At 55.6% G+C, this 25062-nt stretch overlaps 1 protein-coding gene across 4 annotated transcripts in view; it reads right to left on the bottom strand.

The window, feature by feature from the left end:
* The window catches only part of LOC139746107 (uncharacterized), a 131595-nt gene that overhangs the window by 82788 nt on the left and 23745 nt on the right, over positions 1 to 25062 (bottom strand). For all 4 annotated transcript variants that reach the window (XM_071656946.1, XM_071656944.1, XM_071656947.1 and 1 more), the window contains exon 3: positions 24416 to 24968. In XM_071656946.1, coding sequence (XP_071513047.1) covers positions 24416 to 24968 — 553 coding nt within the window. The remainder of the gene's footprint in view (positions 1 to 24415; positions 24969 to 25062) is intronic.

Genomic DNA, 25062 nt, shown 5'->3' with positions numbered 1-25062 from the left:
TGGCGGGGTTAGTCATTAAGCCACCTCTCACCTACGTAACCCCAGAAAGTGGCGGGGTTAGTCATTACGCCCAGGATCTGTTTTCTTTCTCTTCATATGAGAGAGAGAGAGAGAGAGAGAGAGAGAGAGAGAGAGAGAGAGAGAGAGAGAGAGAGAGAGAGAGAGAGAGAGAGAACTCTAACATCTGGATCTGATTTTTTCCCCCTCTCTCATTTCGTAAAGACGAAAAACTGGACATTATCATTTACTTTTTAGGTCCCCCTCCTCCACCTCCCGTCACCACCTTCACCCAGGGAACCTTGACCACCTCCCCTGGATCAGCCTGGACTCCCCTACCCAGGTAGGTGGGAACCATCAGGTGACACGTCACCCCCCATTACCCAGGGGAAGATCACCTGCTGGCCACCTACGCAAAACATCCCATCTTAATCAACAGGCCTATAACACGCCTCCATCTCTCTCGTCCCTCCTCCTCCCTCACTCCCTCCCAGTAGCCGTCAGGGAGGGAAGTGCCCAGTAATGAGGGAGGAGGGTTGGGGGAGGAGGGTTGGGGAGAGGAGAGGTTAACTAACATGGTGGGGCAGTGGTTATCATGGGTGGGTGAGTGGTGGGTCAACAGTGGATCAAGTAGTGCCTGGTGCTCAACACGCTTATTACCCACTCCTGACGCCCCCCCCCCCCACCCCTGGCACTGCTGACACTATCGCCAAACAGTGACGCTACCCTCACGGCTGACGCTGCTGACGTTACGAGCCCCTCCTGACGCTGCTGATCTCCCCCCAATAGACTTAAAAACAATTTGCTCCCCACCTGAGCACGTTCGTCTGTGACAGAGAGGGCGACCTGCCTTCACCAGTGACCTGACCTGACCTGACCCCTGTGACCGGGTCGTCAACTAGAGGGTCAGGGTGGGCTGGTTACCATGACTGGTCTCCGACCCCGCAGCTCGGTCTGGGGAGACTACACTTCCCAGCAGCGGTACTGAGAGCAGAAATTCAGTGTCGTAAATATTAAAATGGATGGAAATTATCAGGATGTGATCATGTTGGTTGTGTTACTGGATAAGCTGTCGTTTACGACCAGTAAGCTTGAACTTAATGCTAAGCTGCCGTTTGCGACCACTAAGCTTGTTCTTAATGCTAAGGTGCCGTTTTCTACCTGTAAGCTTGAACTTAATATCAAGCTGTCGTTTCTACCAGTAAGCTTACTACTAATCTGCCGTTTGCCACCAGTAAGCTTGAACTTAATGTTAAGATGCAGCTTTCTACCAGTAAGCTTGGACTTAATGCTAAGCTGCCGTTCGCCACCGGTAAGCTTGCACTTATCACTGTAGTAATCCGGTGGAATATTTTTTTCATCAATTTCCTGGTTGATGACTCACATGGGCTGGCCATCTGGCACGACCTGGCACGACCTGGCACGGCGCAGACGCAGTGGAGCCTCTGGCACGACCTGGCATGGCGCAGACGCAGTGGAGCCTCTGGCACGACCTGGCACGGCGCAGACGCAGTGGAGCCTCTGGCACGACCTGGCATGGCGCAGACGCAGTGGAACCTCTGGCACGACCTGGCATGGCGCAGACGCAGTGGAGCCTCTGGCTGTACCTGCATCATACGTTTGGCTCGGCTCTGGCCTCCGAAGTTATCGTCCAATCATGGCAACGTGTGGCTTTCGACCAAGAGTTTTCGTCCAGGTTTCGACACCAGCTGGGGTCGATACGTGTGTCCTCTGACCCTAATGAAACATGACCTTACAACTCTAGGGTAATGATGACCCCCTGACCTGACTATTTAAGGGTCATACCGACGTGCATAAAGAATCATACCCTCTCGCTCAAAGGGTTATCATACCCTCCCGTTTAAAGGGTTATACCGTCGTGTTCAAGGGGGGGGGGGGGGGGGGTGTAGTGAGGTTATTAACAACTCCCACAAACAAAGACCAGGTGCCCCCCTACCGTCTGTTGTGGAGGCGCGGGTACTGCCAGGCCAGGTCGGGTCCCACCATACCCATCACTTGCCATCAATACATGACCCTCTGATTGCTCACCCAAGCATTAGCGGTAGACACACACACACACACACACACACACATTATTATTATCATCATCATTATTATCATCATCTTCATTATCATTATTATTATCATTATCATTATGCCTCTGGTCCGCCCACTATACATCAACAAGGCAACACCACCACCGTTTTCCCTACTTCTCGTTTTCTTTTCAGGAACTTTTTCACCCCTTTCAAGTTTCCTCAACTCTCCCTTTTCTGCCGTATTTTACCCTCCCTGGCAAGTAGTTTTCTCTTCCGCTCCCTTTACCACCTTTTTTCTGTTTTAAGAGCATTTCACCTCCAGGTTTTCTGACGTCCTCGAGGAAAATTTCCCCTCTCCATATTTTTTTCCCCCCTTCCCTCGCCTCTCTCTCTCTATCTACCCTTTCCCTACCTCCCTCACCAGAACACCCCATTTGTCCCTCCTCCTCTCCTTTACCCTCTCCCCCCCCCAAAAAAAAAAGCGGTGTTAGCCACCCCGTTACGCCCTGAAGACTAGGGAGTGGAGAGGGTGAGGAGGGGAGGGGTTGAGGAGAGAGAGAGAGAGGAGCCCTCCCGACCCCCAACTCCCACCTCTTGGTACGCTCCGACGCGCCGGGCTCACGACGGATCAAGGCACCCCGGATCGGACGGGAGACCCTGGCTGGGAGTCAGGCCTCGTCCGTCCCCGTGTTCGGTCGCCCGGAAAAACGCCCGACAATCTGCTCCTAAGCTGACAAATGGATAATGGGGGGGTGGGGGGGGTCCTAATGGGGGAGGATAATGGATTAAGGGGTGATTTTGCCTTCGACGCTGGGGTATATATGGGGGTGACGGGGTGCTTGCTTTGGGGGGATGGGAAGGAGGGGGGGGAGCTGTGGCGGGGGGCGGACGAACCTGGTGCCACCGTAATAACTAGGGCAGAGAGAGAGAGAGAGAGAGAGAGAGAGAGAGAGAGAGAGAGAGAGAGAGAGAGAGAGAGAGAGAGAGAGTTGCCAGCCCAAAAATATAATTGAACTGATAAACGAATAAGTAATTGAGTTTTTAATTTAATACCGGATTGTACTGGCGGACGCCGGATCCCCCTGGAAATTTTGGGGGGAAATGGGGTTTAACTCATTTAATTGGGGGGTGGAGGGGAAGGTGGGAGTGGGGGAGGGAGGGGGGTAATTTGTCAGCACCTGGAGCGAGGGAGTTTTTATTAAGCCGTCGATACAAACCTTGTGCTTCCTTCTGTTCCTTGCTCTGCTGCCGTCTGCTTCCTTCTTCCCAACCCCGTCTGCTGCCGTCTGCTTCTTGCCCTTCCCCCCCGTCTGCTGCCGTGTACTGCTACTCCTCTCCCCTCGTCTGCTGTCCAGTTCTCTTTCCCTCTTCCGTCTGCTGCTCCCAACTGTAAATAACCCCCAAGTGCTGCTCCACTTCCTCGGGTCTGCTCCCTCCGTCTGCTGCTCTGCACTCCCTTCTTCCTCTCCCTCTAACCCACCCCACTCGGGGGGCTGCGGCCTGCATATCCTCCCTTCACAATCCACCATCCAGCTTGTACCCGAGGACAACCAATCCATCACCCAATCTCTTGCCTCCCTCCTGTCTCTCGCTTCTCCTGTGTCCGCCTCTCTCTCTCTCTCTCTCTCTCTCTCTCTCTCTCCCAATCTTCCCTTCCGTCCCCTTCCACTCGTCTCTCCTCTCCTCCCCCACCACCACCACCACCCACCTCCTCTGCTCGGGTCCTCTCACACATGAGTGGGTCGGTTGATTGGAATGTTTTCGACGGAAGCATCTTCATATTAAACATTCAGATTAGACGTGCTGTATCTCCCCGCCTGACACGGCCGCCCCCCTCCCCACTCCCCAAGGCAACGTCCTCCCTCCCCAACACCACCGCCGCCACCATCCACCAAGAGCGACTAGCCTCGCCTCGCCATCCCCTCGCCTATCCTCGAGTCCCCACTAGTCCTGGCGATTTAAAAGGACGGCACCTGTTGGCTGGCTCTCACTCACTCCCCCTCCCCACATTACATGGTCGGGAACTTTTGCCTTGAAGTGCCAGGGTCTTCTGGCCCTGGAGGTCTGGCCCTGGAGATCTAGCCCGGGAGGTCTGGTCCTGAAGATCTGGCCCTGGAGGTCTGGTCCTGAAGATCTGGCCCTGGAGGTCTAGCCCGGGAGGTCTGGCCCTGGAGGTCCAGCCCTAGAGGTCTGGCCCTGGAGGTCTGGCCCTGGAGGTCTGGCCCTGGAGGTCTGGCCCTGGAGGTCTGGCCCTGGAGGTCTGGCCGTGGAGCTCTGGCCCTGGAGGTCTGGCCCTGGAGGTCTAGCCCGGGAGGTCTGGCCCTGGAGGTCTGGCCCGGGAGGTCTGGCCCTGGAGGTCTGGCCCGGGAGGTCTGGCCCTGGAGGTCTGGCCCTGGAGGTCTGACCCGGGTAGTCATTCCCTGGAGGTCTGGCGCGACTCAAAAGTGAAACTTGGGACGTGGTAAAAGGAAGGGATCCCCAGTCTTGCTCGAGTGATTAAAAGTCATCGTCGACGGAGAGGTTAGGTCAAGTCATCGTCATCAAGAGGTTAAGTCATCGTCATCAAGAGGTCAAGTACTCGTCATCAAGAGGTCAAGTCCTCGTCATCAAGAGGTCAAGTCCTCGTCATCAAGAGGTCAAGTCCTCGTCATCAAGAGGTCAAGTCATCGTCATCAAGAGGTCAAGTCATCGTCATCAAGGTACACAAGTCTACGTCAGGTGACGTAAACGTTTACGAGAGGCTTCGGTCGTCACCTGTTGAAGGTGACGTCCGCCATCCAGGTACGTGAGCGTGACTACACGTTGGGTTACCACGCTGAGGTTGTTATGCTCAGGTTGTAATGATGAGGAGGTTGTCATGCTGAGGTTATCATTAAGGACAACACCACCCATAACACCCCCCCCCCCAGGTCACCCGTGCGAAACCCCGACACCTGCACTCTGGCGGGATCGCCAGTAAACACGCACGATTACGAGACCCAAGCTAATGGGGTCCTACGGTTACGTGACCCAAGTTACAAGGGTCCTAAGGTTACTTGACCCAAGTTACAGTGGTCCTAAGGTTACCTGACCAGAGTTACGGTGGTCCTAAACAAATGACTCTTCCATGAGAGAGAGAGAGAGAGAGAGAGAGAGAGAGAGAGAGAGAGAGAGAGAGAGAGAGAGAGAGAGAGAGAGAGGTAGCTCATGAAAGGCAATACCCCGGGAAACACCACGATATATGACCTACTGCCAGGAGGGGACAATTAAGGAAGCGTTTAAGATGCGATTAAGATAACAGCGACGCACGATACCGCTCCGGGAGCGGCCGCAGCAGCAGCGGCGTCCAGTGGCGCAGCCTCCCGGAGGCGTCCACCTGACGCAGGCACAGACGAAGACGACGACTCATCCACGGAAAACCATTTCCCGTCGACAGGGGGTCGTTACCGGGGAGAACGAGAAGACATGTATTATACCGAGTAAAAACGTAGGGGTGAAAATAAAGGGGGAGGGGAGGGTAGTTTGAGAGCGGAGACGGGGCGGTAAGCAGGAAGGAGAAGGGGGTGAAAAGGGAGGGGGCATTTGGGGCGGGGGTTGGTGGTGTGGAGGGGGGGGGGGCAGGGAGGACGACGTCGTTGCCACAAGGAGGGGGAGGGGGACGGTGGGGGTATGGGGAGCGGGGGGGGGGTGGGGGGTTGCCATCAGATAGTGGCGACAATAAAACACGGACGCGATTGTTCTAGGATTGGTCGGCATCCCCCCCCCCCCCCCCCCGCCCGCCCGCCCCACCTCCTCTCTCTCTCTCAGGGCTGCCAACGCCCATTCCTCCTCCCTCCTCCTCCCGCACGTCACCACACATCCTCCCCTCCTTATCACCACCACAGATATGACGACGTCATGAAGTGTTGTGGAGATGTGACACGAAGGGCATCCGACTTCAAACTATTTTAGTATCCAGAGACGTGTGTGTGTGTGTGTGTGTGTGTGTGTATGTGTGTGTGTGTGTGTGTGTGTGTGTGTGTTGGTAACGCTGTATCTCGTGGGAATCTCTGGAATCTTGGTCGTCGACTCCTGTTAAGCTGGAGGGATTCCCACTGGAACCGCGGGAAGACCCAACCCCCCTACCCTCCAACACCAGACATTCCCGTTCTGGTCGCTCAAGACGCGCACGTCCTCGCTGCCCACTACAACTTACGGCCCAGAACTTCCCCCCACCTCCATTCCCCCCCTCCTCAATTTCCAGGTCTGCCCCCGACCTCCTCGTGCTCCAGACCACCCCCGTACCCTAACTTGAGTCGCAATGACCGCTCCCAACTTTCCTACCCGTCAACTTGTGCTCAACTTGGTCTCCAGCTCCAGGCCGAACTTATCTCCACCTTCCGGGCTGGAGGCACCGTCTCTATCGCCACCTCGTCGTTCACGTCACTAAGGGGGGAGAGAGAGAGAGAGATAGAGAGATGGAGGCACTAACGTGACACTTCCATCCCCCTGGAATCGCAATGACCCGCTCGAGGAGTCTCCTGGAACGAGGAGGTTGGGGGGGAGATAAAACTGCCAAGACCTTCTTGGTCGTGGGTCTGGATGACTGGAAGACCAAGACGTTACCACTGACGAAGCGAGCCCCCTCCCAGCGTATACACACAGCGCCTGCCACGCTTCCAGGAAAATCCTTCTTAAGGAAAAGAAAAAAATTATCTCCCACGAACATCGAGGATTGATAACAATAAACGTCAGAGGTAAATGACGTCTGGGAATACCACAAGGTACCACACTACCAGACCTTGAAGACTGAGAGCTCATACTCAACCACAAATGCCACAAGGTACCACCCTACCATACCTCTACGGTAGGAAGGCCCATACTCAACCACCGAAAGACATTAGAGAAACAGAGCCAGTTGCACACTGCAGGAACACACAAGACCCTCACGTGAAGCAAAACAGACCCTGGAAGGAAGCCAAGTGAACGAACGAGACCTTGGCAGCAATCCTCGGGGACACACACACACACACAGATGACACCAGTGCGAGACCAAGCGCGACTCCAGACTACGAGAACATAACCCCGAGGCTCTACAGTGAGAACAAAGGACACTCGAGGCCAAGACAACACGTAAGAAGAATGTGACGACAAGTCATGGATGTGTGTTGGGTCATGTCACCCAGAGAGGCAATATCACTTTCGCTCACAGAGACAGTATCACATTCACCCAGGGAGACCATATCACCTTCACCAAGAGAGACAGCATCACCTTCACCTAAAGACGTGGGTGTCGCATCTTAATCCAGACACCTTGCGCATCAACTTCTCCCCACCCCCGAGGCCCAGTGGGTGCCACCTTCCTTCACCCCACCCCCCCCAAGAGAGGCTGAGCCACACCATCAGCCATGATTGCACTCTGCTTCTGTTGATACGACAATGTGTGTGTGTGTGTGTGTGTGTGTGTGTGTGTGTGTGTGTGTGTGTGTGTGTGTGTGTGTGTGTGTGTGTGTGTGTAGGGGTGGGGGGGAGTAGGGAAGAAGTACCCTGGAGCAGTTCTTCCATACCAACTGGAACACACCAGACGCTCCGCCGCGTCCGCGCCTCGGTCAGGGACACCGACTGTACTGGCTTCGACACGACCGTAACGTGGCGGATCCACCGGTCTACACAATGCAGGAATCCATTACTGCGCCGTTAACCACGACCACAACACGAATGAGAGGGAATAACCTCTTAAAACTGAGGTGCTATAGGTGGGGCACGGCAGGATGACTCTCGGATATAACACAACAACACGAGTATAACGACCCAGGAGGGTATATATACCTGTGGCTCTGGGGATATGACGGGACCAGCTCCACGGGGCTCAGTACATATAACATACCCACCATAACTGAGTCTGCTGGAACACACACACACACACACACACACACACACACACACACACACACACACACACTACACATCAACCCTGCATGGGTCTTGGTTTTCTAGAGGTGTCCATCAGAGCCGATGAGTGGGTCACAGTACAGACGGACGGGTTACAGTGTTTGGTGGCCAGTTACAGGGCTGATGGTGGGTTACAGTGTTTGAGGGCCAGTTACAGGGCTGATGGTGGGTTACAGTGTTATGTGGATGGTCAAGCTGCAGGTGGCGCGTTACCCTGAGGGTGAACGGTCACGACTCTGTCACGGTGTGGGTGACAACGTCACACTGCAGGTGGGGGAAGGTCACAGCGCAAGCGGCGGCGTAGAGAGGGGATGGAAGATGCACCATGGTGGACTGGGGGTAGGAGGAGGCGCACCACGGCGGGGAGAGGATGAGGAGGAGGAGGAGGAGGAGGGGGAGAAGCAGTAATCCTGGAGCAGATTGGTGAGGGTGGGGTGGGGTGGGGTCGGGGACATGGACAAGCCGGACACGCAGCAGTCCTCCTCCTCCTCCTCTAGTATCAGCCGCTGGGTTCGACACTTCCACCCTCGGCAGGACACAGCCACACCCTCTTAACCCTCCTGCCTCGGCCACGCCCGTCTCGCCCGCACGGCCGCCCTCGACACGGGTCGAAATGCCGCCGGGATGCGACGGGTGGCAGGGGGTCTTGGGAGGCGGCGCGAGGGGATGAAAGTGGCCGGGATCTGGGCTAACAGTGAGGATCCCCTCACACCACCGCCGGACCAGACCGGCCTCGTCCACCTGATCCCCATGAGGGCCGGTCACCGCCTGCCAACCGTAAACTGCCGGATTGTGGGATCTGTCCCTCCATTTGTGGATGATGCCTCCGATAGCCTGGTGGGGTCGGGGGCGCCTGGTTACTGCTGAGGGTGGTGGTGGTGGTGGTGATGGATGGTGACGGTGGTTATGTGTGGTAGTGGTGGTGGCGTGGTACTGACGGTGGCGACCAGAGCACGGCAGGTGGTTCAGGTGATAAACAACCTCAACCTCTGACCGGTAATTAAAGAGGCAAGTACACTATCCACCTTACACACACACACACACACACACACCCGCGCGCGCGTATTTGGAGGGGAGAGAGAGGGGGAGGTACACAGGAGACAAAAATGGTATACGTGTAAACCACAGCTGAGAGTATGCCCATCTCCCAACGTATACTATAGCGTATACCAACAGGCAAGCGTACCACACTAAACCTGTTAAGGATGTTATAATGGAAGAAGTCGAAAAAAGAAATGACTTTAGCCCCTGAGCACGACCCTCTAAACACGACTTTATGACCACCGAACACGACCTGCACGACCCATGGGTATATGTAAATGGTCTGGCCAAGACGAGGTCGTCATATCCAAGGGTCGTAGCATCGTGCTTAAAAAACAGTCGTAACGCCGTGCTCGAGGGTCGTAGCGGCGTGCTCAAGGGTCGTACAGTCGTGCACAAGGGTCGTACCGACGTGCTTAAGGGTCGGAGCGTCGTGTTCAGAAGCCGCAGCGTCGTGCTCAAGGGTGTAGTCAGGTTTACAGCGTTGATTGTAAACACACTTTCCGCTAGGAGAGAGGGCGCTGCGGGCGGAAGGGGGCAGGTTCGTCTACCCCTGTAAGGAGGTTACAGGTCTAGTTTCTAACCCCGTAATCCATCACTCTTAGTCCTGTCATCCCTATAACCTAGCAAGATTACAGTTCTCGTCCTTAACCCCACGACTGGGTGCCCTTAACCCCCTTAACCTAACACACGGGTTACGTTTCTTGTCTCTAACCCCGTGATCCAGTATCCTTTGTTACCCCTTACCCAACAGGGAGCTTACGGGTCTTGTCTCTAACCCCGTAAACTTGGTGTCCCAAGTCCCCCCCATAACCCAAGATGATGGATACAGGCCCTTTACCCAGTTAGAAGGACATCGGTCTTGTCTCTAACCCATAACTGTGTGTCCTTAATCCCCCACCTCCCTACCTCAACCCGGCAAGGAGTTGACAATTCTTGTCTCAAACCCCGTGATGGTGTCCTTGGCTCCCCCTCCCTCCCACCCCGAACCTGATCTCCGATGGCATATGTCGAGCGAGGGGTCGGAAGGTGTGGTGAGGGGATTTACACAGACGGGGGGGCCAGAATGTGGTGGTGGTGGTGGCGGCGATAAGGGGGGAGATAATGGGAACTGGGGCTGCTAGGGTGGGATGATCGTGGATGGAGAGAGAGAGAGAGAGAGAGAGAGAGAGAGAGAGAGAGAGAGAGAGAGAGAGAGAGAGAGAGAGAGAGAGAGAGAGAGAGAGATTAACGGGCTGTCGAGAGATGCCAGTCAGGTCAGTTTTCATCAGGGTTTCAAACCACGACGACAGCAGGAAGTAACTACAACGCCCACTCAGTTAAGGGTCACTTCTGGACCCCTCTACCTGTGACACGAAGAAACATAAAGAGAAACTCAGACATTCGTCCATTAGATGACGTATTTCTGTATGTCCAGCACGAGAGACAGGATAAACACATACATACAAACGCACCTCAATACAAGGCCCAACATAAATGCAATAAATTCATCAAAAAAATTTATCGGAATGCTTGCAATTCTTATGGAATCAATCCTTCTTCCCCCAAATAAATATTTCCTTAGTCTCCTGCATTTCTATGAAAGACCACAAGTCTTGTTGATCCGGAGGCCAACACCTGACATTCCCTGTGGCGCGATGACAAACCCAACTGGACGTAAACAAGAGCAATTGCCATCCTGATACATCCAATAATACTCTAACTGACCAATGAACCACGTCAGTAACCACGGGTAATCACAGACCATCGGAGACCACCACCAGCATCTTGCACGATCCTCATCCCCAAACACACGGCCGGACTTCTACCAGAGACCCCTCGCCGGTCTAGAGACACGAAGACCTCCTCGAACCTCAAAGAACTTGTCAGCCTCCTAATATCTTTACCTCTCACAGCCGAGATTCATGTGGCTTTCCTCTTGATTGACGTCATCCAAGCTTTCGAAGGCTATTCAAGCTCAAGGTAAGTCACCAGCGCAGTCACGAACACCAGGCCGTGTGGATAAGTCCTATTACATGACTTTGCAAGCTTCTCCTGCAGAGTGCGGGCGTCAGGACTGTACGCCTCCCGAGGGTGCCACCTTCCCTGCGGCGTCCCACAGGGCACTGAGATGGGACCCTCCCCCTCTGAGTTTTCTCCTGTTACATTACTACGGTGTTCTGACGGATACAGCAGCGGCATCGCTCGGCGGGAGTACGCTGACGACTCCGCCATTCGCGTCATCGCTAACGACAAGCTGCTGCCTCCGACTGCATCGCCCTCCAGAGTACTCCAACAACAGCTGGTGCCACTGAACCACCAGCAGTCCCCCACCCCACACAGCCCCAGCGGCCCCCTTCCAAGTCGTTCAAGTTCCACCAAGCTCCTGTGTGTCGCTCTGGACGATCCACCGAGCCTGGAGGAACACGTCGGCACCATCCCCCAAAATGCTCAGCGATCGTAGTAGACTCGGGACACTTCTGGACGCCCCGCACCTGACCACAAGAACATCTACACGACTTTCGCACCCACCCCGAGTCACTCATGCCACTCCCGCCTTGGTCTTCCTCCACGCCCGCAGTCCAAAAGGGGAATACTAGAAAAAGGGCGATGGAAAAGGGGCATGCAAGGTCATCCTGAAGCCCCTCCCTACACAACCTAATCAGATGACCTGAACGAACTGGGTCAATCACCTGCACCTCATTCAGACAGTACGGGGAAGGAGCCGTTGCAACACACACACACACACCTCACGCGACCTTCATCTCCTGCCATCCTTGATCCCCCGTCCCCTGGGTTGCAGCTCCGTGCTACGACTGCGTGAGTCCAATCCCGAGCTACGAGAAAATCTAACCCCATCCCAACCACCCTCAAAGTCATCAGGAATTAATAGCGTGTGGCACCACGGTAAAGACTCTCTCTCTCTCTCTCTCTCTCTCTCTCTCTCTCTCTCTCTCTCTCTCTCTCTCTCTCTCTCTCTCTCTCTTCGAAGCCCATTCAACAACAGTTTGTGCATTTCCTCTGGTTATCATTTCAGGCCTTTGGCTGCACTTATCGTCATTATCATTACTATCATTCTTCTTAATAATCATCGTTATTATCGGCGTAGGAGTTTGTAAAGAGAAAATTGTCCGAATTTTTCTAAAAGTGATTCATTAATACTTACCAACTTTCAAAAGTATGATACTTTGAATTCAAAATGTTACGAAGCAAATTTCAGTAAAGTAAAAACGTTACAAATTATGAGATTTCTTCAGTAATCAGATGATCCGACCTCGTCATAATCCAGCTACGTTCCAATTCCATTTTCTTCTTACAAAATTTATCATTGATTATTATCATCCTTATTATAACATTATCTTGGGCCGGCCTTGAACGTACTATGTATGAGTTCAAAGGCAATTTTCGGCCGATGTAACATTTCCATGGAAAAAAAATACATATGGCAGCAAAATCAGCAACATTATCACCGAGGTCAGAGTCGGCCACTTGACCTGACCAACGCGGGTCACCTATACACTTGACCTGACCATACCCCGCGAGCATCATGATGAGTACTTACCTGACCCAAAGCAGAACACGACCTCTGCACCTTAATAGAACCAGCCTGGTCGCCTCACCCTGCATATAAACCACTTCTCGGAATCTAGCATGAATAATCTCGCCGATCCGTGTAACCCTCCTCCTCCCTCCTCCTCCTCCTCCTCCTCGTCCTCCTCCCCGAGGAATACATCACTCTCTCTAGTCTTCATGCGTCGTGTCTAATCCCAGAGATTAGCGTGGGGCTCCAGTCATGACATTCCGAGCTCCGCGTCAGCCTTGGCTGCCTGCAAACCCACCGCATCATGTCCCTCTGACCCGTGCACAGGCTGTAAAAGCCTCTCGTTATACACTCATTCAATGCACGTTAAAAATGCATGACTCGGGAGGATTGGCTAACCGAATTAAGTGATGACTTTTGGCTCCGGGGTTAGATAGATAGACGCCAGGGCGAGCGAGCGTGACACATCGTCTTAGCCGCCACCAGGAGGCGAGCCGTCCGTGTCCAGCCAGTCATCACCAAGAGGTACCGTCCGTGTCCAGCAGTCATCACCAGGAGGTACCGTCCGTGTCCAGCAGTCATCACCAGGAGGTACCGTCCGTGTCCAGCAGTCATCACCAGGAGGTACCGTCCGTGTCCAGCAGTCATCACCAGGAGGTACCGTCCGTGTCCAGCAGTCATCACCAGGAGGTACCGTCCGTGTCCAGCAGTCATCACCAGGAGGTACCGTCCGTGTCATCAGTCACCAGGTGGTGCGTACTGTCCGTGTCATCAGTCACCAGGAGGTACTGTCCGTGTCAAGCTGTGACTGACTATGATGACAGCCGTGACGACAGACCGTTCCTTCAGCACTTGCGTCAGGGTCTGACGCACACAACACACCTGTGGCGTCCCACAGGGAACGGATATGAGCCCCAGTCCCCTCCAGGTTGTCCAGTCCACCAAGCTTCTAACCCTGTCCCACCCCCTACTGTCTCGCTAGGCCCCAGTCCCCCCTAGGTTGTCCAGTCCACCAAGCTTCTAACCCCGTCCCACCCCCCTACTGTCTCGCTAGGCCCCAGTCCCCTCCAGGTTGTCCAGTCCACCAAGCTTCTAACCCCGTCCCACCCCCTACTGTCTCGCTAGGCCCCAGTCCCCTCCAGGTTGTCCAGTCCACCAAAACGCTTAGTGTCACTCTAAACAATAAGCTAAGCTGGAACGAATATGTCAGTACCATCATTAAATCCTCCAGCTATCGTCGCCTCTACGTTCTCAGTAGACTCAAGACATCTGGACTCCCTGTACCTGGACCCAAGATCATCTACACAACTTCAATTCCCGCACCTTCCCTCGCCTGGCCTTCCCCCCCCCCCCCCGACCCTACCCACCACACAGCGGGAGCTACTAGAACAATGGCACAAACAGGCCTCTCTCTCTCTCTCTCTCTCTCTCTCTCTCTCTCTCTCTCTCTCTCTCTCTCTCTCTCCTCATTCGACAATTCAGAGAGATGCTAATGTACGAAACCCTAGAACTCTACCCCACAACCACCCCCGATGAACGACCCCGACACCCAGACCTCTGCCCCAGCCCACCGTTCTGAACCAACCCCCACAACCCACCTAACCCCACACACTCCAGTTGAACGACCTCCGCCAGACCCCGCGGGGCCAGCGGACAACCAGCACAGTTGGCACCCGCCGCACGTGTACGTCGTACGTCTAACCCGGGCTGGTTAAGACCGACGCGCTAACAAAATTAAATAGATCGACTTCTACGGAAGCTTACTTTTATTGCCTTCAAATCCTGGGCGGACTAGCGCGCGGAGGAGACGGCCCGAGGAGCCACAATGAAGCAGGGACCGGGCTGGAGCAAGGGGGCACCTGCCGAGGGAGGCACTGATCCCACAACGCCCCCCCCCCCCTCCTCGATGTAGCTTAAACGTAAGCAGCACGAGTCCCCCCCAGCAGGAGGGAGAAGGTGAAGGAAGCTACCGTAACCTCACCCATCCACACAGCTTCCAGCGTCCGTAACTGTAGCACGTTATGAGGGATTTCTATCGGTACGACCGCCATCAAGTCGCTCTCCTACGCCTGTGAGCCACAGGCGAATATTCTTGTACTGCTGAGGTTGTTGCTAGATTAAACTACTAGAATAAGGGGAAGTGGGGCTACTAGAACAGGGGGAAGTGGGGCACACTAATGCTATCTAGAATGCCATCTTCTAGAACTAGATGAACCCAGCATGCTATGTACTATTCCCGTAATTTGGGACGTATTCAGAATCCTGCAGCCATACTCGGGATAATACAGTACGGTCCACATCAACGTCTGAATCCTACAAGCTCGTACTACAAATACAATACCCCTTGTCCTACACTCAGATTAATGTATTTCACTATGTTGGTGATTCAAGATGTCTATACTCAACGTATCATTGCGCATTAATATTCACTCTTTTAATTTTACAATATCTATGGTCTAGCTATACATACATACACGTGGGGTTGTAAGTGACATTTCAAGTCTTGTCTAAATCGCACCTTACCCCCCCCCCCACTCCGCTCACACTTCCCTCTGAGTTCGAGCGCACGAGTCTGACACATGTCTCATCATGACCCTTGTGCACGACTCTGCGACCCGCGGGTGTACGAAGACATGACAGGTTCGTACCTTCGAGCTCAAGGGTCGTACCGTCGTGCTCGAGGATCGTACCGTCGTGCGCATCTGTCGTACCGCCATGATCAAGGGTCGTTCCGTCGTACTCTAAGGTCGCGAACCGTCGTGTTCAAGAGGACGATAAACCTTTATCACTCAAAACCTCCTTCACCAAACGACCACTTCCAATTCAAACCCTCGACTGAAAACAGCTGAGGGCTAGGGTGTTGAGCGCTTAGTAATAAAGTGTTCCCGGTGCCTTCGCTCGCTGAGAAAAGGCGTCGCTGTCAAGTACCTCCGCTGGAGAATGTCGTCAACATGAAGCATTTACTGTAAAGTCTTGACGGTACGAAGCATTTTTCGCAGGATGGCCAGCATCAGGGCGGGCTGGCGGGCGGGTTGGTCGGTCATTAACAGCCAATGAGCGCGCCGCCTGGCCCCGGCCGCCGTGCTCGCGCGCGCGCTCAGCCCCGCTACATCATTAAGACAACAGCTTGACCCCGCGCCCTCTGAATCACTAACAACAACATCGATTTTTCCCCTTCATATATTAAGTATGGCGAGGCCCCACGCGCCCTAACCTTCACATCACTTCGATTACCAACGGGTATTTTTACGCAGATCCTGAAGCAAATTCTACAGTTAATCCTACAATTGTTTAATACATTTCGGTAGGAGTGAAGGGTTTTATCGGCTGCTGTGGTGTGCAATGATCAGCTGGGGGTGGTGTGTTACACCCCGGGCGATGGGGAGTGAATGAGGTGATGGGCGATAGGCTGGGTTTGGTGTGGCACCTACTGGGGTGCAGGAGGCCTCTGCGACAGGTGAAGGTGTGGATAGAAGGGGAGTGGTAGGTGCCGGCTGGGTGTAGGGGAAGGTGTAGTTAGGTGGAGTGAAGGGGAGAAGCAATACCATTCGCAGAGTCAACTCAGAATGTGAGGATGCCTAGGAGGAGTCAGCCAGTCAGTGGGTGACGGGGCTGGGGGAAGTCTGAGCCAGTCAGTGGGTGACGGTGGGGCTGGGGGAAGTCTGAGCCAGTCAGTGGGTGACGGTGGGGGGTGAGGGAGTCTGAGCCAGTCAGTGGGTGACGGGGGCAGATTGCTGGCATGGGAGGGAGGGAGAGAGGGAGGCAGGGGGATATATACAGGATCATTAGCGCAACACGCTGCCGGGAGGTCGCCAGAATACACAAATCTCCCTCATGTTATTATCCCCGCCTCCTGGGGAAGGAGGTGCTGCGCGCCAGCCCCCCCCAGCACCCAGCCTAACGCGGAGGTAACACACCACACTCTCTCCCGGAGCATACACCAGGGGTCTGGGGACCCACCAGGACCGTCGCCAGGGTCTGAGTACTCACCAGGACCGTCGCCACGGTCTGGGTACTCACCAGGGGCGTCGCCACGGTCTGTAGGCCCACCAGGGGCATCACCACGGCCCAGGGACCCAGCAAGGGCTTCGCCACTCTCTGGGGATTACTCAGTATTCGGTCAGAGCAGCGTCAACTAGGTCATAAATCACCCCAGGGGGGAAAATGGGCATAAGGCAGTAACCAACCCATCCTCCCCTCCCCTATTAGACCCTTCACACTTCTCCCTACCCTCTTGGACCCTCCCTCCCTCCCTCCCTGACCCTCCGTCATCAACCCGTCCTCTGCCCGGTGCTTCCCTCCCACCCACCCACCTCCTCTTCCTTTCGTCCGCCCTGGCACTGAGATGCCCGGCGGAACTCAAAACGCCACTCCTGCTATGGCCACTCCCAACCCACCTCACCCCTTACCCACGGTGCCCCGCCCAGCGGCCTCGTACCCTCGTGTCGCCTCCCCCGTGACAACCCTCACCCGCTGGCATAACTCCCCCGCCGCTCCCATCACCACCACACATACACCATCTGGGCTGCGCAGCCACCTGACTCACGTGCCACACGTCTCACAATACGAACCATCTCCCCAGCTGACCACTCCCCACCCGCCCCGTCTGATCATCTGGACCACCTCCCCAGCTGAACACTCACCACCTGCCACGTCTGATCATCTGAACTACCTCCCCAGTTGACCACTCAGCACCTGCCACGTCTGATCACCTGGACCACCTCCCCAGCTGGCCACCCATCAATCACCAGCCTGATCCATCTCACCCAACTCATCTCATTTCCTTGCAGGGCCCTGATACTTAATGAGACGATGAAGACAAGTGAGTATAAGGGAAGGACGGGATAAGCAGAGAATGAAGAAGAAGACATGGAGGAAACCTTAACTAGTTAAACAAGACAAAGCATTTCACTGGGAGTGTGGGTGAAGGGCACATAACTAGTGGTAGGTGGATGCCAGTATAGAGCGTAGTACAGTGGGTACAGTACATGGACATAGGAGGGTGATAAGGTGGGCCCGAGTGGGGGGTCCCAGAGACCCAAAGGGGGTCTACCCCTCTCCCGCCAGGGGGGGAGGGAGGGAGGGGGGTCTAGGATACATGAAATACATGATGTATAGTTACATGATGGTACGTGATGTTGACACCAACGTAGGTCACAAAATTTGTGTTGCACAAAATGAAGTTTGAAATGTGTCACACGTGTACAGAACGTCTGGTTAACGTTGCAATTACCGTGTGTACACAAACAAATGGGAGAGGTGGGGTGGGGGGGACGTGGAGGAGGCAGGTTGAAGCGAAGGGAGGGGAGGGAGGTGGGGGGGGGGAGAAGCGGGGACAGAGGTGGGGGGAGGAGGAAAGATGGATAGGATGAGGCGGGAAAACATGCGAGGGAAAGGATAAGGAAGGCAGGGGAGAGAGAGAATAAAAGACGGATGGAAGGGACAGAGGAAAAGAGACGGGAAGAGAAGGAAGAAGGGTGGGGGATGGCAGAGGTAAGGAGGGAAAGCGAGATGTGTGTAGAGGAGAGGGTGGAGGGTAGTAAATGAAGGGGGAGGGAGGGGAGTGGTATGGGAGGGAAGGAGGTAGGTCAGGGGACCCCCCCCCCCTACATCATAATCCCCGGTAACTCGCTCTAAATTTGTAAAACCCGCGCGTTGCCTCAATTTGCCCGGGATCGAGTGAAATCCCCCAGGGAATTGGCCCGTCATCTCTCATTAGCCTGGGGGGGCTGGGGACACGGCAGGGTTGTGGGGGCATGGCAGGGTTGTGGGGGCATGGCAGGGTTGTGGGGGTATGGCAGGGCTGTGGGGGCATGGCAGGGTTGTGGGGGGTATCGCAGGGTTGTGGGGAGTATGGCAGGGTTGTGGGGGTATCGCAGGGTTGTGGGTGGCATGGCAGGGTTGTGGGTGGTATGGCATGGTGCTGGGGGCATGGCAGGGACGTAGGGGGTATGGCTTGGTGCTGGGGACATGGTAGGAATGTAGGAGATATGGCACGGTTGTAGGGGCACGTCAGAGTTGTGGGGGTATGGCAGGGTTGTGGAGGGAATGGCAGGGTTTGAGGGGGGGGGGGGAATGGCAGGGTTGTGGGGGGCATGGTGGGGCTGTGGGGGTTTGGCAGGGCTTGCGGGGGGCATGGCAGGGTTGTGGGAAGGATGGCTGGATGCTGGAGGGGTGGTAGGGGACATGACAGGGTGCTGGGGGCAGAGCAGGGTGATACAAGACATAATAGGATGCTGGGTACCACAAGGGACACACACACACACACACACACACACACACACACCAGTGCCACACTCCCGGTTGGATGGGCTAGCGGCACCGGGCGGGCCCGAGACGAGACCTGACACCGAGACGAGAAGACAAGACGTAAAGACACATGGACGGAGCAGGTGAAGAAGAAAGCGACCAACCCCCCACCCACCCCACCCACGGCCGGCCCCCTACGACCCCCCCCCCCACCCCAGGATTAGCATTGTCAATAGAGCGAGGCGTGTGTGACGACGGAAGGGGGGGGGGGGGGTGAGCCCTTTTGATGCCTGGCTGGGAAAGGTTTAATCAAAGAACTGCGGCCCAGGCGGCGGCGGCTGCGGCACCGGCGGCGGCGGCGGCAGCAGCGGGGCCCGCCCCTCGTTACTCCCGCCTGCCGTCTTCTTCTTAATGATGAATATCTTACTTTCAAGGGGGTCGGTGGTGGGGAGGGGGTCCCAACACCACACAAACCCCTCCCTCCCTCCCTCTCTCTCTCTCCGTCCTCCCGCGTCATTACGAAAGTGTGTGTGTGTGTGTGTGTGTGTGTGTGTGTGTGTGTGTCGGTCCGCTCCGGTCGTCTCCCGAGCGACGGCTTCGCTGAAGACGACCACATTCCTAGTGTTTTTAACGACTCGACGGCAGCTGAGTGCCCCGGGTCGTTCTCCCCTTACCTTCTGCATGCCAGCAGGTGGTCAGCAGACACATGACACCTGTCTGACGGTACGATCCCCTGAGCATGACGGTACGACCCTTCAGCACGACGGTACGACCCCTGAGCTGGCAGAAGACGATGGCATACGATGACCTCATACTCGGCCCTCTGGCACGACCCCTATAGAGGCCCTCCGACACACCACCCGACACATGACACGACGGATGACACATTCTTATCTGAATTCTGCCCTGGGAACTGGTTTACGTCTGCCAGGTGACCACACAGCGACTGGCCCCTAGAGGAGGATGAACTACTAGGACTGGCTGTGGGCCGTCTGCCGCTCGCGCCCAGGAGTCGAACGGGAGAGACCCGTGGTCAGCCAAGCTAACCACTACACCACAGACGCCCGTACCACCACCAGGTCACTGTACCACCAACAGGTCACTGTACAACCATGAGGTCACTGAACCACCAACAGGTCACTGTACCACCAACAGGTCACTGTACCAACGAGAAGTCGCTGTACCATCAGATGGTCACTGTACCAACGAGAGGTCACTGTACCACCAGATGGTCACTGTACCAACGAGAGGTCGCTGTACCACCAGATGGTCACTGTACCACCAAGAGGTCACTGTACCACCAACAGGTCACTGTACCACCAACAGGTCACTGTACCACCAACAGGTCACTGTACCACCAACAGGTCACTGTACCACCAACAGGTCACTGTACCACCAACAGGTCACTGTACCACCAACAGGTCACTGTACCACCAGATGGTCACTGTACCAACGAGAGGTCACTGTACCACCAGATGGTCACTGTACCACCAGATGGTCACTGTACCAACGAGAGGTCACTGTACCACCAACAGGTCACTGTACCACCAGATGGTCACTGTACCACCAGATGGTCACTGTACCAACGAGAGGTCGCTGTACCACCAGATGGTCACTGTACCAACGAGAGGTCACTGTACCACCAGATGGTCACTGTACCAACGAGAGGTCACTGTACCACCAACAGGTCACTGTACCACCAGATGGTCACTGTACCAACGAGAGGTCACTGTACCACCAACAGGTCACTGTACCACCAACAGGTCACTGTACCACCAACAGGTCACTGTACCAACGAGAGGTCACTGTACCACCAACAGGTCACTGTACCACCAGATGGTCACTGTACCAACGAGAGGTCGCTGTACCACCAGATGGTCACTGTACCAACGAGAGGTCGCTGTACCACCAGATGGTCACTGTACCAACGAGAGGTCACTGTACCACCAGATGGTCACTGTACCACCAACAGGTCACTGTACCACCAGATGGTCACTGTCACAAGGCAATCTTATCATCTGTTATCTGTCCTTCCCGCATCCCGCCAACACACCCACTGTGCGTTACCTGACCCGGATATCATTCTCTTCCGCATCATTCAATAAAAAACTGAAACTTCAGCGTCAAGCAGCGTTTGAGCGAGGCCGATCTTACAAGCATTTGTTCCGAGTACGTAATAACCCGCGTGACTGGCTCACTGAACAAAGAACACTTCTCTTCCCGGCGCCTTTCAGAACGTAACAGTAACGGATCCCTTGACCATGTAAACCTCCTGGGGGAGGGTCTTCCACTACTGGTCTCCATCATTTACTAAAGACGCTTCAAGTGCCTGGAAAGATAGTCTTCCCTCCTGGGCAGTGAGGGGGTGACGGTAGGCCTGAGTGACGAGGGAGGAAGGACTGGTCATCATCCTCCCACCTCCGCCGGCAAGCAGGCAGGCCGGGCCTTCTACGCGCCCTATCAAGTGACCACAGCCAACAAGGAGTTTGGTCACTTATTCACCTGTGACCGCAATGGCTGAGGTCCGGACCACTCCTGAGGTCCAGGAGCGTGGGACAGAAAGGGCCGAGTCTTGGGAGGAGAGGGGTGGGGAACTGTATGAGAGGCAAACCAGCAAGACTTGGGCTTTGGTCGCTTCCTTCAGGGGTACCCCCACGTCTCCGGCAGTAGCACAGACCGCACCCACTTCTCTAGCAGTACCTACAGCTACAGGAGTAGTCCAGGCCATACCCACACCTCCAGCAGCATACCAGGCCACACCCACACCTCCAGCAGTATACCAGTATGGACCCACACCCTTCTAGCAGTAGGAGAGACTTGATCACAACCATGCCTATGTCGACGGTGAACTGCACTTTGAAAGACGCAGAGAAAGACAAACCAGAAGCCATAACACGAACTTCACCGAGAAACTATTCTTTTTCAATAATTGACGAAGAAATCTATACAAAGTTTGAGTTGTGGATGGAAGGAATTACCCTCGTGATGAAACAGAGTATAGAACTGTAAACATAAATGTAAAATGGCAGAAATAGGACATTCAAGAGGAAGAGGCCTCACGAGTGCAGGAGAACCCCCTCCTCTTACTGCACCTACAGCAATTCACGAACAGGTGATCAGAAAAACAGGAACACTAACCACACACACACACACACACACACACACACACATACAGAACCACACCCTTGCACACAAACATCTACACGCATACACTACCCCATCCTCTGCACACAGACACACGACGGATCAAGATGGCAGAATATTAAAGCGTACTGCGACAAAAGATCTCTGCGGATGTGTTCCATTCCAATGGAGCAATATTAATATTCGCTGGCGCCCTTGTGGGGCCGCTATTCACGGCCCCACACCTGACAAGATGAGGTTCAGCACACACACAAGGTGGCGGCCTGACCTGCTCCCCGGGTAGAGAACTAGGGGGCGATGGTGGGGTGAACCAGGGGGTACTGGTGGGGAGAACCAGCGGGTACTGGCGGGGAGAACCTGGGGTACTGGCGGGGAGAACCTGGGGTACTGGCGGGGAGAACCTGGGGTACTGGTTGTGAGAACCTGGGGTGCTGGTGGGGAGAACCAGAGATACTGGTGGGAAGAACCAGAGGTACTGGTGGGGAGAATCAGTGGTACTCGTGGGGAGCACCAGGGGGCGGCGATGGGGTGCAGGTGGTGCTGGACTGGTGTCACCTGTCGTGCTATACAGCTGGTGTTAAAACTGACATCACATGTCGCACAGCTGGTGCTGAGCTGACGCCATCTCTCGTACAGCTGGTGCCGATACTAAACGCTCTTTACTTAAGGTGCTGAGGAATCTGTCTGTGGTCAGGTCCACAGAAGGGAGAAGGTGAGGCCAACGCCTCGTAATCCCTCAAGAGATCCACAGGAACAGAAGTTATGGTTGAGGTTAACCTGACGTTCCCGATACGTCTAGCAAACCCCGAATGTCTTCGGCGTCTGTCGTTCTCCAACTCTCTTGCTCTCCGTCCAATCCAAGTCCTCAGTGGCAGACAGACCCTTTTTCCAGGACATGGAACGGCATGAATGCAACCCTTTCACAGTGCCAGAAGACCTGGACTCCACACACACACACACCAGCGAGAGTCGGAATCCCCTTCCCAACAAGTCTGGCTACATACACACACGCTCTCCCTCTCTCTCTCCCCAGCACCACCACTTTCGGGGGTCGTAGTTCACATGATAACGTGGCTCTCTCCCCTCTCCCTAACTCTCTCTCTCTCTCTCTCTCTCTCTCTCTCTCTCTCTCTCTCTCTCTCTCTCTCAAGCGAGAGAATGGGCAAGAATTCTTTTCCTCCCCCCAAAGAAAAACACAACTCCGCCTCCTGACGCCAATATCCACGGCATCCCCTTTCAGAAGTCTGGCGTTCTGCCTCCTCCCCCCCCCCCCATTTCAGGTGAGGCTTTGGTCTCATGGTGGCTCCTCCTCCTCCTCCTCCTCCCGTCCCTCCCCCCTCGCCCATACATCAGCGGCATAATCCAGGCAGGACGGGCGGAGGCTCCCGCCACCTGAGCCCCATTCCTACATTTACACTTTTGTCCCACCGTCGTCCCCCTCTCCTCTCTCCCCGTCTCCCTCTTTCGTTCCCCTCTCCCCTCCCCTCCCCTTCCCAGTCGCCCCTTGACCACACTGTCTTAATGAAACGCCCAGTTACACTCCTGCAACCTCCTCCCCCCACTGCAACACTCATGGTTAGCCGGAGGGGAACCCGGCCGAACACCAGGCCAATGGCTGTCACCCGGATCAATAGCCATGACTTGTTGCCCAAATTAAGATGTCCTGGTGATCGAGACGTGCGTCACCATCGCCCAGCCCCAGGGCACAGCGACACACTACGAAACATACATCCTCCTCCACCATAACTCGCCACCGCAAGTCAACAAGCGGACGCCTCTTCCTCCGACGACTGTCTGCCATCGCTCCCTCGTGGACACTGCCGTAGGAAGGTAGTCTGAAGAGCCGCCCGCCCCACCTCCGGAGTCGGCACTTGAGGGACAGGCTTCTCTTGAGCATCACGACGCAGGTGAGACTGTTAATGAGCGGGGTAATCACTAGTAATCACATCATGCATCACCCCAGTGATAAGGGAAGTGAGTTCCCTCCTGGGCAGCGTTAACTGAAGCGGTGGACGGACGTCCAGGCCTCAGGCCCTGCCGGGGGTAGGGTTCCCCTTCCCAGGAGCTCCCGTCAGCCCCAGGCCACATATTCCCGTCCAGATTTGATTAAATCTGACTCCCGATCCGATCAGGAACGGACACGCTATTGTAGCAGGGGCCGACGAGATGGACAGTCGGGGGAACCCGGGTCATTGTGAGAGGCGGCCGCCCCCTCCTCCACCATCACAGCGGCGGCGGCGCCCGCCACACACCACCACCGCCGCCGCTGCTGACAGACCCAAGCAACGCCAATCACGTCTTTCAACGCTTGGTAGTGGCGCGTTATCCTCACCGTCCTGGACACTGGTAGAGGTACTCAGGGGCTTGGCTACTGCGTAAACGCAAGGAGGAGGTAAAGGCGGCGGCCCTAGGGGGTCAAGAGGAACCTGTCATAATATGGTGGGGGAACTTAGGGTCACCATAGAAAGTGTTGGAGTTGGGGGTGGTGGGGACTCACTAGGGGGGTTTCACTCACCTTTAGGTTCGTCACTGTTGGAGTTGGGAGTGTCGGTGTCTCTGGCGTGTCCCGGGGACTCCCGGGATCCGTGTGACCCGCGCGGGGACGGCGAGTCCCGCCGGTCCTCTAGGATGCCGATACCGCCGCCGCCGCCGCCACCCCCGCCGCCGCCTCCGCCGCCGGTTAGGAAGGCGGTGCGGGGGTCTAGGGAGGCGAGGAGGGCTGGGGAGAATAGCCCCGAGGAGGAGCTGGGGATGGCTGAGGTAGAGGAGCAGCCGCCGCCCTCCTCCATCTTGGCTGTCTTGGCCGGCAGCGGGGAGAAGGCCGACCCGGAGAGGCTGACCGTCGGCGGCGGCGGTAGCTTTGCGTGGGCCTCATGGGCGCGGGCGTGGGCCTCGTGGGCATGGGAATGGAGGGGGTGGAAGGCAGAGGGCGAGAACGGGAGGCGCGGGTCTAGGTGCGGGTGAAGGAAAGGAGGGGCTGTGAAGGGGAGGAGGGGCAAGTGGGGGTAGTCGGTGAGGGGTCGCAGGAGGGAGGTGGTCGTCGTGCCGTCCTTCACGCTCTCCGACGCCTGTCAACAACGACAACACTACACGTTACACTAACATCAACACTTGTCGTGTTGCCACCTGACCCTGCAACACACACACACACAGGCCAGCGGC

The sequence above is a fragment of the Panulirus ornatus genome, chromosome 64 (genome assembly GCF_036320965.1).
Source record: "Panulirus ornatus isolate Po-2019 chromosome 64, ASM3632096v1, whole genome shotgun sequence".
Classification (NCBI taxonomy): Eukaryota; Metazoa; Arthropoda; class Malacostraca; order Decapoda; family Palinuridae; genus Panulirus; species Panulirus ornatus.
This window is presented reverse-complemented; position numbering and strand designations above follow the sequence as displayed.